Genomic DNA, 15,975 nt, shown 5'->3' on the forward strand with positions numbered 1-15,975 from the left:
AATTTCTAGTCTCTTTATAATTACTATTTCCTTTTGATGTGGCATCTAACTTCAATATTTTGGCTGACATGCTAGCAAAACTGATTGGAATTTTTGTGTATTAGTCTTCAATCCAAAGCAGAAGTATATGCTCCAGTTAAACCGTAAGCAGCTTTCTGTTCCTAGTGAAACTTAAACTAAACGATGTTGGAGTGATTTTCTCATTTTTTTAAATTCATCATACTTTTTCAATATGATTCATATCACAGCTTTAAACAGGCCTAGGTGTCATCCTGTCTTCATTTTGCTGTTGTCATTTTGAAATCTTCTAAGACTGTGCATCTTCTAAAATTACATGCAATTTCACTTTCAGCATTATGACTTTTCATTTCTTTGTAGCACTGTTATCTTTGTTGGCCAATTTCCTCTTTGGATTATCTATTTTTGTAAAATGTCAAATGGATTTATTACCAGAGACAAAGAGGCAACACAACCACATACTTTGCTATCTGAAAGTAAAGTGAATAACAGATACACAGTGACCAATCACCAACAGACTTTGGAAGAAGTGACATGATTGGTCACTAATCATGTATGTGTATCGTGACTTGTGGACTGAACAGCCAAGTCTGATATGCAATTACTCTGTTAATATACTATGGTAACAGAAATTTGAACCACGTGGTTGGGAGACTAGTGTTGTAACTGAACCATGGTAAGAGAAAATAATGTATACCATAACTACAAAGCAAGGACTGCCTGTACATACACATAGGTTCTAAAGAACTCTAGCCAAGATTTTGCCTTCTGACGGTGGCAGTCTACTCTGATTTTGCAAGTTACTTACTCCTGATTATCATTCACAAAAGACCAATAGTCTTAAAATTTTAACTGTGGTTATTGTAATAGTACCACTAATAGTAATAATAGCATGCATTTATTAAGCATTATTTTGAACACTTACTAGCTGATCTTCTCCCCACAATCTTAAGAGGTAAGTTTTATTCGCAATTTACAAATTGGAAACTGAAGCACAGAGAAGTTAAATAACTTGACCAAGATCACTGTAAAGCCAAGATTCAAACCCAGATGAGGGTACTCCATAGCTATTTATCCTGAAAATTTCACTCTAGTAACTTCAGTGATATCAGTAATAGGAAGAAGTCTCTCCAGTAGGATTTACACTTACCAGCAAGACAGATTTAAAAATTGGTTACTCTTTTCATTCATCAGGTAGGAAATCGTTTTATCTATCTATGTATCTATGTATGTAACTAACTAACTAACTAACTAACCAACTATCTTAGATTTCCTAGAACACTAGGAAAAACCACCAGGAAAAAAAAAATAACCTAAAATAGATCTTAGGACTGCCATAGAGCTGCTACCAGTATACAGAATTTAACATACAGACAGGCTATAAAAGAAAAATATTTTAGGTCAATTTTTTAAAATTTTCAACCCATAAATTTAAAAAAAAAAAAAAATACCAGTACAGAGAAAATAACATACAGAAAGAAGAATATTTTTAGGTCAATGTTTTTAAAACTTTTCATTGAATACATTTCAAAAACAAAAAAAACCCTCCTTAGCAATAATGTTCCCATTAATTCTCACATTAATAAAGGGTCAAAATTTAAAATGCAGAATAACTCAAATATGAGTGTTTTCTTTCTTCATTTTTTTTTTAAGAAAGGCTCCGGCTCTGTCACCCAGGCTGGAGTGCAGTGGCACAAGCTCAGCTCACTGCAACCTCCACCTCCTGATTCAAGCCATCCTCCCACCAAATATGAGTACTTTTACTAACTCCCTTCAAACACAAAATGAGAACTTAGCTACAGTCAGATTTTAAAATATATTAAAAATGATTATAACAAGAAAACCAGTAAATTTCAAAGTCTGACATGGTTTAATCCCTGCTTAAAACATTTAAAATCAATTATTTTGCTTTTCCATTCAGTAAGACTAATGCAGGACATTCAGATAGTGATACATTATTTGGACTTTTGCAGATACTAGATATATGCATCAAAATAAATGGGTGCTAATTTACAAGTATTTTTTCAATTGAATATACTTGTAAACACAATTCAAAAACATCTAAAAGCATAAAGAAAAGGAGTATCTTCCCCTGTATAGCTACAGCTAATTAACAAAAGTCCATTTTTCTCCTTCACAAAGGCTGATTTTACAGGCTACTGATTCCTGATTATCACTCATAAAACACATGTAGATAGGGTTGAACCAAACATGGGCAAAAAATGATGAATTCAATTTAATGAGAAAATTTACAGCAAAAGCGCCTACATTAACTTTTGATAAAATAAGAGTCCTAGCAATTTGACTTGGAGTTCCTGTTTCTTTTTCTCTCGATTGTCATTTCTTTTGTTTTTCTTCTAATTTTTTTTCTTTTATCTACAGTCTACATTTTTTCCCAATTCTATTTGTATTTTTTATTTAATTCCTTTCCTCTAGAGTTTTATCTTTCTTCACACAGTTGGAAGTAGAACTAATATGACTTAATGAAGAATTAGATGTAGAGTGAGAGAAAAATGAGTTGAAAATGCCAAATTTTTCATCCACAGTAATTGGAAAGATCAAGTTAAAAATTAATAAGACTGTGAGAAATTACGGGAGGAACAAGTTTGGGATGGTGTCAAACTTGATTTTTTAGTTTGATTTTTGAACATATTAACTTTGAGATGCCAGATGAAGATCTGAAGTTGTTGAATATATAAGTTTGGAGACAACAGGTCAGAGATAAACATTTGGAATCATCCACTTATAGATATATTTAAAGTCATGAGACTGGATGGGCTAATCTAACACGCAAGTATGGTAGAAGAAAGACTGCTCAAACAATGTCTTTGAGATGGCAAAATGGAATAAAATATAGTATACAAGTAGAAAATTAGCCTTAAAAGCACAGACATTTCATATTATAAAAGAATTAAGTTTTCTGTAGTACAGTGGAATAATGAAATAATTCACCTAAATATATAAAATTTTAAAAAGGAAATAAAAATTTTAAAAATAACAGGGAAATAAAAAGAATGAGTAAATTTATTAAAATATATGAAGATTTTAAAAATCAAACATTTAAAGTACAAACACAAAATTTCACCTATAAAACATATTTAACTTTTAATTAATTGCCTAAAGTCCTACTTAAAAAAATAACATTTTTAAGTCCCTCTTCCTTTCAAATGATCCAAAGATCTTTAAAAGGGAATAAAACAACTATGTTACTATTACAAATGCGGATAAAATATTAGTAACTAAACAATATTTACTAAAGAAATAAAATAAAATAATCATATCCTATTTATAGGTACTTAACACTGACCCCTGTAAACATCCCCCAGCCCCCCAAAAAGAAAGAAAAAATCATACAGAAGAGTGAAATGAAAAGGCTTTAGGAAGAATAGCAAGATGGTCTTGATTCAAATACTTGTGTTGCCAATTATAAGCTAGATTTCATAGCAAAGCAAAAAAAAAAAAATATGCTTTAGCTCCCTACTCACTGTTAAAAAAAAAAAAAAAAAAAGTAAATAAAAGATAATCTACTTTGCAGGGTTCCTTGCTTTAGTATGAAAAAGGCTCTACATGGAATGGAAATAAACATATCGTAGAAAAAATAGTTGTTTTTTCCTTGCCGTTACTGTGACAGTAAAAAGATTATCTAAACCACTTTTTGTTTTGTTTTTCCTGGAAAAATATCAGAAACTTTATGGATGGCTTAATATCATTAGATATTAATTCAATTAGATACTGTAAGTCAGGATTCTATTAGGACAGAAAACACAGTAATCTAAACAGGGGGAAATTACTATAAAGAATTGTTAATTGTCATAGTAGAGTAACTATAAAGAGAATTATAACCCTAAAGCTAAGGGAGAGTACCATAAGGAAGAACTAACTTGGAAGTTGGGTCCTTTCGCCAAAGCTGGTATTCAGACCTCACTGGAGAAGGTAAGATTACAGCCCAATGAATAGCAAAGAAGTTTGCTGGACTGCCTAGGCAAAGTTGGACGACAGGCAAGCAGGAAATAACCCTCTGGGCTGCAGCCAGCAAAGGCTGGCAGGCAGGTGGGCAAAGGAAATCAGGGCTTCCAGAGCCAGCTCACTGGCAGTGTGGTATGAGGCCTGGGGCACACAATGTCTGTGTCAGGAGGGCTGTAGAAGGGTCTCACTGAGACAGAACCAAAGCTATGAGCTCACGGAGGGACTGCATGCACTAGGTGCACAGCTAGGTTGAACCAAACATCAGCAAAAGCACAGCATCACTGGATGTCCCTGGATCTTGTAGCAAGAGCAAGAAAACACTAAATGTAACACATCAGAAACAAAAGAAACCCCATCTTCCTGCAGTGTCCCTGCAACACCCTCTACTGGCATAATTTAATATTGTGCTTGCTGCAAAGAAGATATGTTTAAAGCTCCATTAATGCAGATCAGGTAAGAGGACAGATTTGGAGCCAAGGGACAATAACATGATAACTGGACAGGATAGGGTTAAAATACCCAATCTCTTCCAATTACTTAGCAGCCAGGCTACATATCCAAATTTCTTAAACCAACAAATTAAATTTTTATATTATATACTGTGATTTACAAAAGGATTCAAAAAGAGCTGCAATAGAAGTCTGCAAATTGTACCAATGCCAATTTCCTAGCAGTGATACTGTACTATGGTTATGTAAGATGTTACCACAGGGGGAAATGGGGAAGCATACATGGAGCATCTCTATACTATTATTGCAATTTCCTGTGCATCTACAATTACTTCAAACTAGAATTTTTTTTAATGAGCTCCAAAACATCTAGAATCAATCAACTTATAAGAACACATTACAGACAACAATATATGCTTTCATTGCTCATATTTTAAAAGTATTTCTTAAAATACAATGCTGAAAAGGTAATAGTACTACATCCACATTTAATACTTAAACCATGATGCCACCTCTCCCGACTGGATGCCAACAGAAGCCAGCAATAAAAAGATGCTGAAAATTCTGTGCTGATTACAAGTTTCACTTCAAAGGCTGAGAGTCAGGTAGAAGCTTCCAATTATCCACTCCCCAAATTTTTCACCTGAAAATGCCAATAGCTTTCTATCAATTGTCACATGAAATCATTAACAGAGAACAATGAAAGTACTTTTGTATAAGTAAGTAATGCCTGTTTTCCTAAGGAAAAAGAGAGTCATCTTTCTACTGCCTTAAAAGAAAACACAAACAGGACAAGTGAATAAGCTCACAGGGCAGCTTTTCAAACATTATGCAGAAGATGGGTCATCCCACTCATCTATTCCTATTTTCAGGAAGGTGAAGAATGATATCCTCTAAGAGAAATTATTAGAACATCCAAAATTCTTTATTTTGCTGTAAAAGTTTAAAAACGTACTAATTTACATAAGAGAATAAAACATCCAAATCAGACTAACATCTAGGCAATTTCAAGACAGTAACTTGACTTTTTTCTTAAATAAAACGGTAACAACTTGCTAAGGCAAAAGTAAAAATAAGTACCAAGTAAATTCAGCAAAAGACCCTCAGAATGGTCTAACAAGAAGTTAGAGCAGTCAAAAATAATAAACAATTCAAATTCTACTGTCCATCAAATTTCGTGATGGCAAATCACACTAAAAAACTGTTTCACAAGAAGAAAAGAGTCCCGGGGTGATTTTTTCAGTAATCCTTGTCTAGGAAATCTTTTCCTCAAGAAAATAACACACGGAAAGGTACTATCAATCACCCATGCTACAGGGTATGGTTCTTATCACTTCAGTTTCTCATTATAAAGTTTGTGCTGCCATATACACCATGGAATACTATGCAGCCATAAAAAAGGATGAGTTTGCGTCCTTTGTAGGGACATGGATGCAGCTGGAAACCATCATTCTGAGCAAACTATCACAAGAACAGAAAACCAAACACCGCATGTTCTCACTCATAGGTGGGAACTGAACAATGAGATCACTTGGACTCAGGAAGGGGAACATCACACACCGGGGCCTATCATGGGGAGGGGGGAGGGGGGAGGGATTGCATTGGGAGTTATACCTGATGTAAATGACGAGTTGATGGGTGCAGCAGACCAACATGGCACAAGTATACATATGTAACAAACCTGCACGTTATGCACATGTACCCTATAACTTAAAGTATAATAATAATAAATAAATTTTAAAAAATAAATAAATAAAGTTTGTGCTGCAAGCCAGCAAGCATAAACTGAAAACCGAAGCAAAATTGCTACAGAAAGAGGCACATCACTGAACTCTCCAAATGATCAAACTACATGATCTGATACGATCACTGCCTTTTAGAAATGATGTGGTTTTTTTTCTAATGTATATATAATGATTATATCTCCCCAAATCAATGTGAGATAGAAGTGGCTCATGAAAATCCTTCTTTTCCAACAGTATTGGCCCATGTTACTTGCTGCAAATTGAGTTGTGTGCTTATAACAACTCTAATCATTATATTCTGCTTGCTGTATCACTACTTCATTCTGGTTAGCACAAGTATTAATATGAGGGCAGACCCCTGAGAACAGAGTGATAGGACAGACATAAAACCCTGGTGCCAAAAATTGCCTCCCCATTACTCTTCCCCAAGGCCTGAAATTACCATTATTGGAACCTCTTCATGTTAAAGAATAATAAAGAGGCTCATTTTCTAAATGTATATGGTATTATTTGACTTGAATCATTTTATCATGAAATAAGAAGTAATACTTGGCAAAAAAATCAACTAGACAGAGCACTAATACAGCAAAGACTGAAAAATTTTCCCCTTCTCTTTTCTGACCTTTGGAATATTTATTGAGCATAGCAAACTATTCAAAGCATCCAAGTGGGTGCTAAATAATAGTGCTAGTAATAATGCATTTAGGTAACAGTGCTAGTAATAATGTATTTTAAACACTATCAAGGCTTTAAAAATACATATCAATGTATTCGTATGCAAGAAATCTTCTGCAATATTTATGTATGTTGTGATACCAAAACCCATAATAATGGCAGCTAGTCAGGGAGAGAAATGATCACCATTTCTGTTTTGGGAACACCAGAAGACCCTGACCTCATGTGCACAAACTTGAACATCTCAGTTGGAGGCCCTCCATAAGTAAGCCTCAGCCTACCACTCCTCACACATTTCATATACAATGATCTTGCTTTCTCCTCTTAGTTGTTAATGTTGGCTTTCTCTTCTACAAATCAGCTTTTCTCCCAAGTCACTGAGGGTTTGAAATTCCTAAGCAATCACTTGAATGCCCTAACATCTAAGTTCGCACTTTTAAATTCTGCTGAAAAAATATCAAAGAATACCAATTCATTTATCTTCAAACTGGCTTAATTTTAAACCTAGTATATAACCAAGATTTAATTGGGGTTAGCCTTTAAGAGTACACACTCAGAAATCAGACGCTCCTGGTTTAAATCCTGGCTCTACCAGTTTCTGGCCAAGTAACCAAAGTTACTTAACCTGATTAAACCTCTGTTTCGTCATCTGTAAAAACAGAGTAATAGGCCAGGCACGGTGGCTCACGCCTGTAATCCCAGCACTTTGGGAGGCTGAGGTGGGCAGATCACGAGGTCAGGAGTTCAAGACCAGCCTGACCAATATGGTGAAACCCCGTCTCTACTAAAAATACAAAAATTAGCCGGGTGTGTTGGTGCATGCCTGTAGTCCCAGCTACTTGGGAGGGTAAGACAGAAGAATTGCTTAAACCCAAGAGGCAGAGGTTGCAGTGAGCCAAGATCGCACCACCGCACTCCAGCCTGGGCAACAGAGCAAGACTCTGTCACAAAAAAAAAAAAAATGGAGTAATTATAATAGCACCTTCCTCACATGTTTAGATAAGTTGTTCAATGGCCATCAAACAGTAAGTGTTCATTAAATGTTGGCCATTATTATTGCTTTTTTATATCCAGTTATTAAATAAAACTTAGTATGTGATATCCAACATAGGTAATCAAGAATAGGAAAAGAATACTGGACGTTTTCATGACTTGAGAACAGTTTTCATACATTCTCTAAAAAATACAGGATTTTATTGGTGCAATATTCAGTTATTAATTCCATCTTATAACAAATTTAGCCAATGCTCTAACTTTATAAAATTTTATATACTTTTTATTCATTTATCCAAGTATTTAAAAAGAAGCAGTAAAGAGTAAGAACATGTATTCCAGTACCAGATGTACTTAGTTAAAAATTAATTTTATAGCCTCCGTCAAGTTATGTAACTTTTGTACCTCAGTTTCCTCAACTGCAAAATGAAGATAATAGTACCTATACCTCATAAATACCACCTAGAACAGTGCCTGGCACTGAGAAAGTGCTAAGCAGGAGTAAGTAGCTAAGCATAAAGCTCCGTGTTCCAAGCACTATACTATATGCTAGGGATTCTGGGATAAACAACATAGTACTTGTTATCAAACGGGTCAAGACAGACAACTGCAGTATAATTTGCAAAATATCTAGATATAAACAACCCTTGGATGCACACAGAAATGGCTTCTTTCATAATATATTTTTTCAAAAAAAAAAAAAATATATATTGGCCAGGCATGGTGGCTCACACTTGTAATCCCAGCACTTTGGGAGGCTGAGGCACGAGGATCACTTGAAGCCAGGAGTTTGGGACCAGCCCAGACAACTAAGCGAGACTCCGTCTCCATGAAAAATAAATAAGACAAGATAAAATTAGCCCAGAGTAGTGGTGGGCACCTGTAGTCCCAGCTACTCGGGAGGTTGAGGCAGGAAGATAGCTTGACCCCAGGAGTTGAAGGCTGCAGTGAGCTATGATTACAGCACTGCACTCCAGTCTGGGCAACACAGCAAGGTCCTGTCACCAAAAACAAACAACAACAACAACAACAAAAAACTGAATGTTGACAATTTTACATAATTTAAAAAATGATTAAAAAATTTTTTTTAATGATAAAGTTTATTTTCTCCTTCAGAAGATAAGCAAAAATTATGTAATTTGAAGGATTTTCTTTCACACCAGTGTTTTTATAGTACAAATTAACTTGTCAGCAGCAGTTATTAAAGATTTCAGTCAGGCACAGTGGCTCACGCCTATAATCCCAGCACTTTAGGAAGCCAAGTCAAGATCACTTGAACTCAGGAGTTCAAGACCAGCCTGGGCAGCATAGGAAGACCCCCCATCTCTCCAAAAAAATTTTTTAATTAGCCATAAGTGCCTGTAGTCTCAGCTCCTCAGGAGGCTGACATGAGAGGATCGCTTGAAACTAGGCAATGGAAGATGTAGTGAGCCAGGATCACACCACTGCACTCCAGTCTGGGTGACAGAGTGAGACCCTGCCTAACAGAAAAGATTCGGAGGTGTTAAAAATTTTCTTGGTAAGGCTGCCACCTGCTGGACAACCTTAAATTCCACTGTTTACAGTCTGATTTAAACATATTAAATACCACATTTAACCCAATGAAATGCAAACGTTTCTTTTACCAACATAGAAAAATCCAAGAATTTACAAAATCTTCTACATCACAGGTAATTTGGTCTGTTATGCTGAACAAAGTATTGTTTAGGGAAGAGTCATTCACCTGAAGAAATTTTAGTCAATTAACATTTGGATGTTTACAGAGATTATCTGACAAAATCAGCGGAAAAGGAAGCAACGCAATTTAACATGGATTCAGTAATTACTGTTGGATATATGAGTCCATGGTTGCAAGCGTCAGATGTTAGCATCAGCAAAATAGTTATGTTAAAATAAAAACAATGTAATTTAGCCATTCCACAAGTATACATCTCTCAAAACATGTATAAAATACAACACTTCTGTGTCAATTAAAAAAGAAATAAAACCAATATAGTATTTATGTATTCAAAGTAATTTTAAAAAGAATTCTCCTAATGTGTACAAATGTGTACTCATGTTTTTGGTAAAATATCTAATGACAGTAGCATATACTGATTCAAAAGGCATTTTCTCTCAACTCAGGCAGAAGTTGACATAATGTGCTCTGGAAAAAATGCCTTAAAATTATTCAAAAAGTAGCTTTAATGATGATGAAGACACTGATATTAAAGATTATGAGAGTCTGATAAAATTGTTTTATGAATATAAGAGTGGGCAAAAAGTAACATTTCTAAGTTATTGTTTTGTGTAATATATTTAAATGTGTGTGCAAATGTTTTACCCAGTTAGCAGAGAACATATATATAATTAGGCATTCAACTATTTCACCTATATTTGTCTAGGTTTCTATATTCAAGTTGATCAAACTTGGAACTTACTGAGAAAAGAAAAGATTGCCTATCTTCACATTTAGGCACAGTTTAGGCATAATATACCACTTAATCATAAAAGTCCAAGATTTTAAAATAACACTTATTCGAAGTTAAATTAACTCAATACCTAGTACTTCTTTGTCTGTGTTGCTACAGACTTGTTAAATTGAAAGATGCTTTGTTAGGCTAAAAAGGATGATGATGCTTTAAAAAACGATGGAGGCATGTCATAAAGATACGGTTTGAAGGGGCTCCAACTGGTTGATCCTGGGGCAATCTGAACACCAAAATAATTAGGTACTTCAATCAATTATGTAGTACTGGGGGGAGGGGGGGTTAATTTAGGAATCTGTAACAATAACAAGTAGTTAAATGGAAGAAAAGGGAAAGCTCTGGTTTACATCCGAATGCCAAGGACTGAACGCAAAATGTAGAGAGAAGGCAAGAGTTGAGAAATTAATCATTTTGCAATCATCATAGTACAGACTAGATCCAACAAGAATCATAAAAGAATGTTAAATTAAGGAGGAAATTTTGATGAGGAGCAGGATATATTTTTGTGGTTGGTTTTTTTTGTTTTGTTTTGTTGAGATGAAGTCTCACTCTGTCACCAGGCAGGAGTGCAATTGGCTCACTGCGACCACCACTTCCTGTGTTCAAGCGATTCTCCTGTCTCAGCCTCCTGAGTAGCTGGGACTACTGGCACCCACCACCAAGCCCAGCTAATTTTTGTATTTTTAGTAGAGACAGGGTTTCACCATGTTGGCCAGGATGGTCTCGATCTGTTGACCTCCTGATCTGCCCGCCTCAGCTTCCCAAACTGCTGGAACTACAAGCGTGAGCCACCGCGCCCAGTATATTTTCATGGTCTTAATGTGTTTCTTCACAACTGCTAACCGGTTGCAAGGGAGAAAAAAAGTAATCATAGAGGGAAGAAATCAGACATCTTAACTATGTAATCAAAATTAACATCATCATCAAGGGACAGATGGCTATCAAGTGCCTCCAGATGTGATACTCTGGTGAAGGACACATAACTTATGCAGCAATATATAATCTGAATTTAATCACAAGGAAATATTAAACAAAGCCAAAAAAATGGGCAATGTTATATTAAAAAGAGGAAAAATGGATATATTCTCCAAAAACGTCCACGTCTTAAGAGACAGAGGAAGGCTGTGGAAATGTTCCAGGTTAAAGAAAGCTAAAGACATATGGCAACTAAATGCAATATCTAATCCTAGAATGAATCCTGAACTGGAGGAGGGAAAAGGATATTATTAGGTTAACTGGCAAAATAGGAAGGTAAATGGCAGGTTAGATTAATAGTGTATGAATGCTAAATTCACGTAGGTTGATAAGTATACTGTGGTGATGTAAGCGATATCCCTATTCTTGTAAAATATACACTAAAGCACTTAGGAGAAAAGGGCCATGATGTATTTAACTCACTCTTAAAAGTGTTCAGGAAAACAATTGTATGTGTATAGGGAGTAGCAGGGAGAAGAGAAAGAGAATGCAAGCTGGGCGCAGTGGCTCATGCCTGTAATCCCAGCACTTTCAGAGGCTGAGGCAAGCAGATCATTTGAGGTCAGGAGTTCGAGACCAGCCTGACCAACATGGTGAAACCCCGTCACTACTAAAAATATACAAAATTAGCCAGATGTAGTAGAGCACACCTGTAATCTCAGCTACACAGGAGGCTGAGGCAGGAGAATAGCTGGAACCCGGGTGGTGAAGGTTGCAGTGAGCCAAGATCAGGCCACGGCACTCCAGGCGGGCTGACAGGGCGAGACTTTGTCTCAAAAAAAAAAGAAAGAGAATGCAAAGCAAATTAGGTAAAATGTCTCCAATATATGAGATTTTAGTAACATTGGTAACACTGAGATATTGGTAACAATCTTGGTAAAGAGTATACAGGTCTTCTCTCTACTAGTTTGATTGTTTTTAACTCTTCTGTAAGTTTGAAATTACTTCCAAATAAAAAGTTTAAAACATTGCTATATATAATGCTTACCCCTAAAAACTAAAAGGTTCCTATATGTAAAATGTAACCGTATTATTTTGGAATCATAATATTCAACATCAAAAATACTTTATCTTCAACTCTTTTTCATCGATTTTAAGAAAGTCATCAATTTTAAGACTCATCATTATTTTTTATATCTCATGGAAAAAAAGTGACAACTATAATTATAAGATGCCTCTCAAAAGAAGACATTTATGTGGCCAACAAACATGAAAAAAAGCTCATCACCACTGGCCATTAGAGAAATGCAAATCAAAACCACAATAAGATACCATCTCACGCCAGTTAGAATGGCAATCATTAAAAAGTCAAGAAACAACAGATGCTGGAGAGGATGTGGAGAAATAGAAATGCTTTTACACTGCTGGCAGGAGTGTAAATCAGTTCAACCACTGTGGAAGACAGGGTGGTGATTCCTCAAAGATCTGGAACCAGAAATACCATGTGACCCAGCAATCCCATTACTGGGTATATACCCAAAGGATTATAAATCATTCTACTATAAAGACACATGTACATGTATGTTTATTGCAGCACTATTCACAATAGCAAAGACTTGGAATCAACCCAAATGCCCATCAATGACAGACTAAATAAAGAAAATGTGGCACATATACACCATGCAATACTATGCAGCCATAAAAAAGCCTGAGTTCATGTTCTTTGCAGGGACACAGATGAAGCTGGAAACCATCATTCTCAGCAAACTAACACAGGAACAAAAAACCAAATACCACATGTTCTCACTCATAAGTAGGAGTTGAACAATGAGAACACATGGACACAGGGAGGAGAACATCACACACCAGTGCCTGACAGGGTTTGGGGGCAAGGGAAGGGAGAGCATTAGGACAAATAGGCAATGTATGTGGGGCTTAAAATCTAGATGACAGGTTGATGGATGTAGTAAACCACCATGGCACAATATACCTATGTAACAAACCTGCATGTTCTGCACATGTATCCCAGAACTTAAAAAGTATTTTTTTAAAATGCCATCAATTATAAGACAAACTACAATTTCAGAGATGTTCAATATGAAAACACATGCATCTTAAAATTGATAAAAGATGGTTTTTACATATGGCCAAACTTTGCAAGCAATTAAAAACACATGCATGCATCACTGTACCAAGATGCTGAATAAAACTCTTCCTGTTGCCTGGCAGGATTCAAAGATGGGAACAAAGTGGAGCTAGACAGCCTACCTTCTAAAAAAAAAAAACTGCAGATAATTTGGGGGCCAGATACCTTCTCCTAGATTTAAGAGGAACAGAAGTGGCCATGATGTCATCAGCCAGCACCTGAATTGCCTCCCACTCTCATCCCAGTCTAGAGACTATGAAGGGAAGACAGAGGGAAGTGTCATAGTATACAGCAGTCTTGATGAGGAGGCTTTTATTTCTCTTCAGCATCACCAACTTCCTTCGCTCCTTGAAGCTAAATAGGTATCTGTATTTCCAGTTTTTGCCACTACAAATAATACTTCAAAGTTAAATAAACATCCTTTGTTGTTTGACTGAAGTACAGACTGACTTCAGTACTTACCGATAATTGACTGAAGTACCTAATTATTTTACTGTTCAGATTGCCCGAGAAGTAACCAGTTGGAGTCCCTTCAAACCCTATCTTTATTATATGCCCCCATCATTTTTTTTAGCACTTCCTTTTTGGCATAATAAAGCAACTTTCAATTTAACAAATATGTAGCAACAAAGACAAAGTAGTACTAGGTATTGAATTAACTTTGAATTAGGTTTATTAACAAACATCCTTACAGATATGTCCTTAAACAGTGATACTTTTATTTCAAATAGCACAGATTTCCTAAAATAAGACCTATGTGTCCAATTATAGGTATTTTTGAAATTTTTATATATGTTGCCTAACTGATTTTCAAAAAGGACATACATACATTTTACATTTCCATTAACAGTATGAGAATTCCTTTTCCCCATAACCCTACCATCACTACGTATTTTTGCAATCTGATATCTTAAGGTTACTATAATTCATATTTCCCTATATTTTTGTGAATCAGGACCTCTTTACATGTTTATTAGCCATCCAATAGCTTTCCTGTCATCTATTTATACTCTGACCTGTTTTTCTCCTCTGCTTTCTGCCAATTGTTAAGAAATTTATGTATATTGTAGACATTAACTTTTCCTCTATCATCTATATTTCAAATTTTTTCCCAGAACTATCATTTCTTACTGACTTTATTTATATCTTTTATCCTACCATTCCTTTGTTTTCTGAATGGCTTTCCTGTGAATTGACACACAAGTATATGTGTATGTATTTATATATTTTAAAAATATGTATCTTTTAAAGTTTCTGAAATTCCAGCAGCTAAGTGGCAGAGTAATCGAAAGTAACTGAAAAGTTAAAGTATTTATGCTGTAGGTAAATAAGGAACAAGAAAAAGGGATGTGAACAAACCCAGTTGTAACAGTTATGGCTGAAAAACTAAAGCCATTTCATGTTTACTTACCCCAACAATTGAGATTTTCAATGAACCAGTTACATCTAACTTAAAGTAGATAAAGTATTATTAATTATTCTCATTTTTAATTGGAGAAAATGAAGCACAGTGAAAAGCCACACTGAGCAATGCATCTGAGACAGTAACAATGTCAATACAAGTTTTTGGTAGCATTCAGGAGCAAGCTGCTTACCTTTCAATAGCTAATTCTTTGTTAGAAAGTTGCTGCACTGTAATCACAATCTTCTTCTCTATTCCTTGCTTTAATTTGAAATAAAATTTATCTCTATCCTTAGGCACAGGGCTGAAATATTAAAAAGGAAAAGGAATTACCAATAATCTAATAAAATTATAAAATACCTATTCCAAGGTTAGAACAAAACAACGAAGTATTTAAGCAACAACAATCTTATTCTTAAGATATACTAAACTCTCACCTTGCCACAGGCAGCAAACTATAAATTTTATAGTCAGCAACACAGCCATTATTATTTTTTAAATTGAGTTTATAAGAGCCTTATATTTTGTCTGCTAACTAAGGTTAAAAGCAAGATCTTAAAAATGACAACATGGCCAAGCGCAGTGGCTTACACCTGCAATCCCAGCACTTTGGGAGGCCAAGGCAGGCGGATCACTTGAGATCAAGAGTTTGAGGCCAGCCTAGCCAACATGGTGAAACCCCATTTCTACTAAAAATACAAAAACTAGCTGAGTGGTGGTGCACGCTTGCAGTCCCAGCTACTCGGGAGACTGAGGCAGGAGAATTGGTTGAACCCAAGAGGCAGAGGTTGCAGTGAGCCAAGATCGCACCGCTGCACTCCTGCCTGGGTGACAGAGCAAGACTCTATCTCAAAAAAAAAAAAAAAAAAACAGAGAGAGAACATGATAAATTTCAGTTTTAAAACAAATTTAGGAATAATGTTTACTTAAAATTGTTAAGACTGTCACATGTCTGGTTTAGCTGGTTGGGTGATCATAAGTGCCTGTAAAACAGTAAAATTCAAAGCAAAGGAAGTGAGAAAAGCATACTTTTAGACACATAGAATTTGAGATGACTGTGATGTATCCATGAATATATAAATAAAAGATGGACAAAGATACATAACAGGGACAAGTTAATCAAATTCTAGCCTAGGCTAGACCATTCTTACAAATTAATTAATTAAAACAATCAATGTATAAAATATGGGTTGTCTTA

General features: G+C 35.4%; 1 protein-coding gene across 19 annotated transcripts in view; it reads right to left on the bottom strand.

Annotated features, from left to right (window-relative positions):
• The window catches only part of RABGAP1L (RAB GTPase activating protein 1 like), a 786,378-nt gene that overhangs the window by 675,248 nt on the left and 95,155 nt on the right, over positions 1–15,975 (bottom strand). For 18 of the 19 annotated variants that reach the window (XR_004181472.1, XR_004181455.1, XR_004181462.1 and 15 more), the window contains one exon: positions 14,971–15,081. Coding sequence is in view for 12 of the 19 variants with exons in the window: in XM_031661559.1 (XP_031517419.1) it covers positions 14,971–15,081 (111 nt within the window). In the remaining 7 variants the exon portion in view is untranslated. Of the gene's footprint in view, positions 1–14,970; positions 15,082–15,975 lie in introns of those variants that run through there. The other variant, XM_031661890.1, reaches the window with a different exon arrangement.

Source organism: Papio anubis, chromosome 1, assembly GCF_008728515.1.
Source record: "Papio anubis isolate 15944 chromosome 1, Panubis1.0, whole genome shotgun sequence".
Taxonomy (NCBI): domain Eukaryota; kingdom Metazoa; phylum Chordata; class Mammalia; order Primates; family Cercopithecidae; genus Papio; species Papio anubis.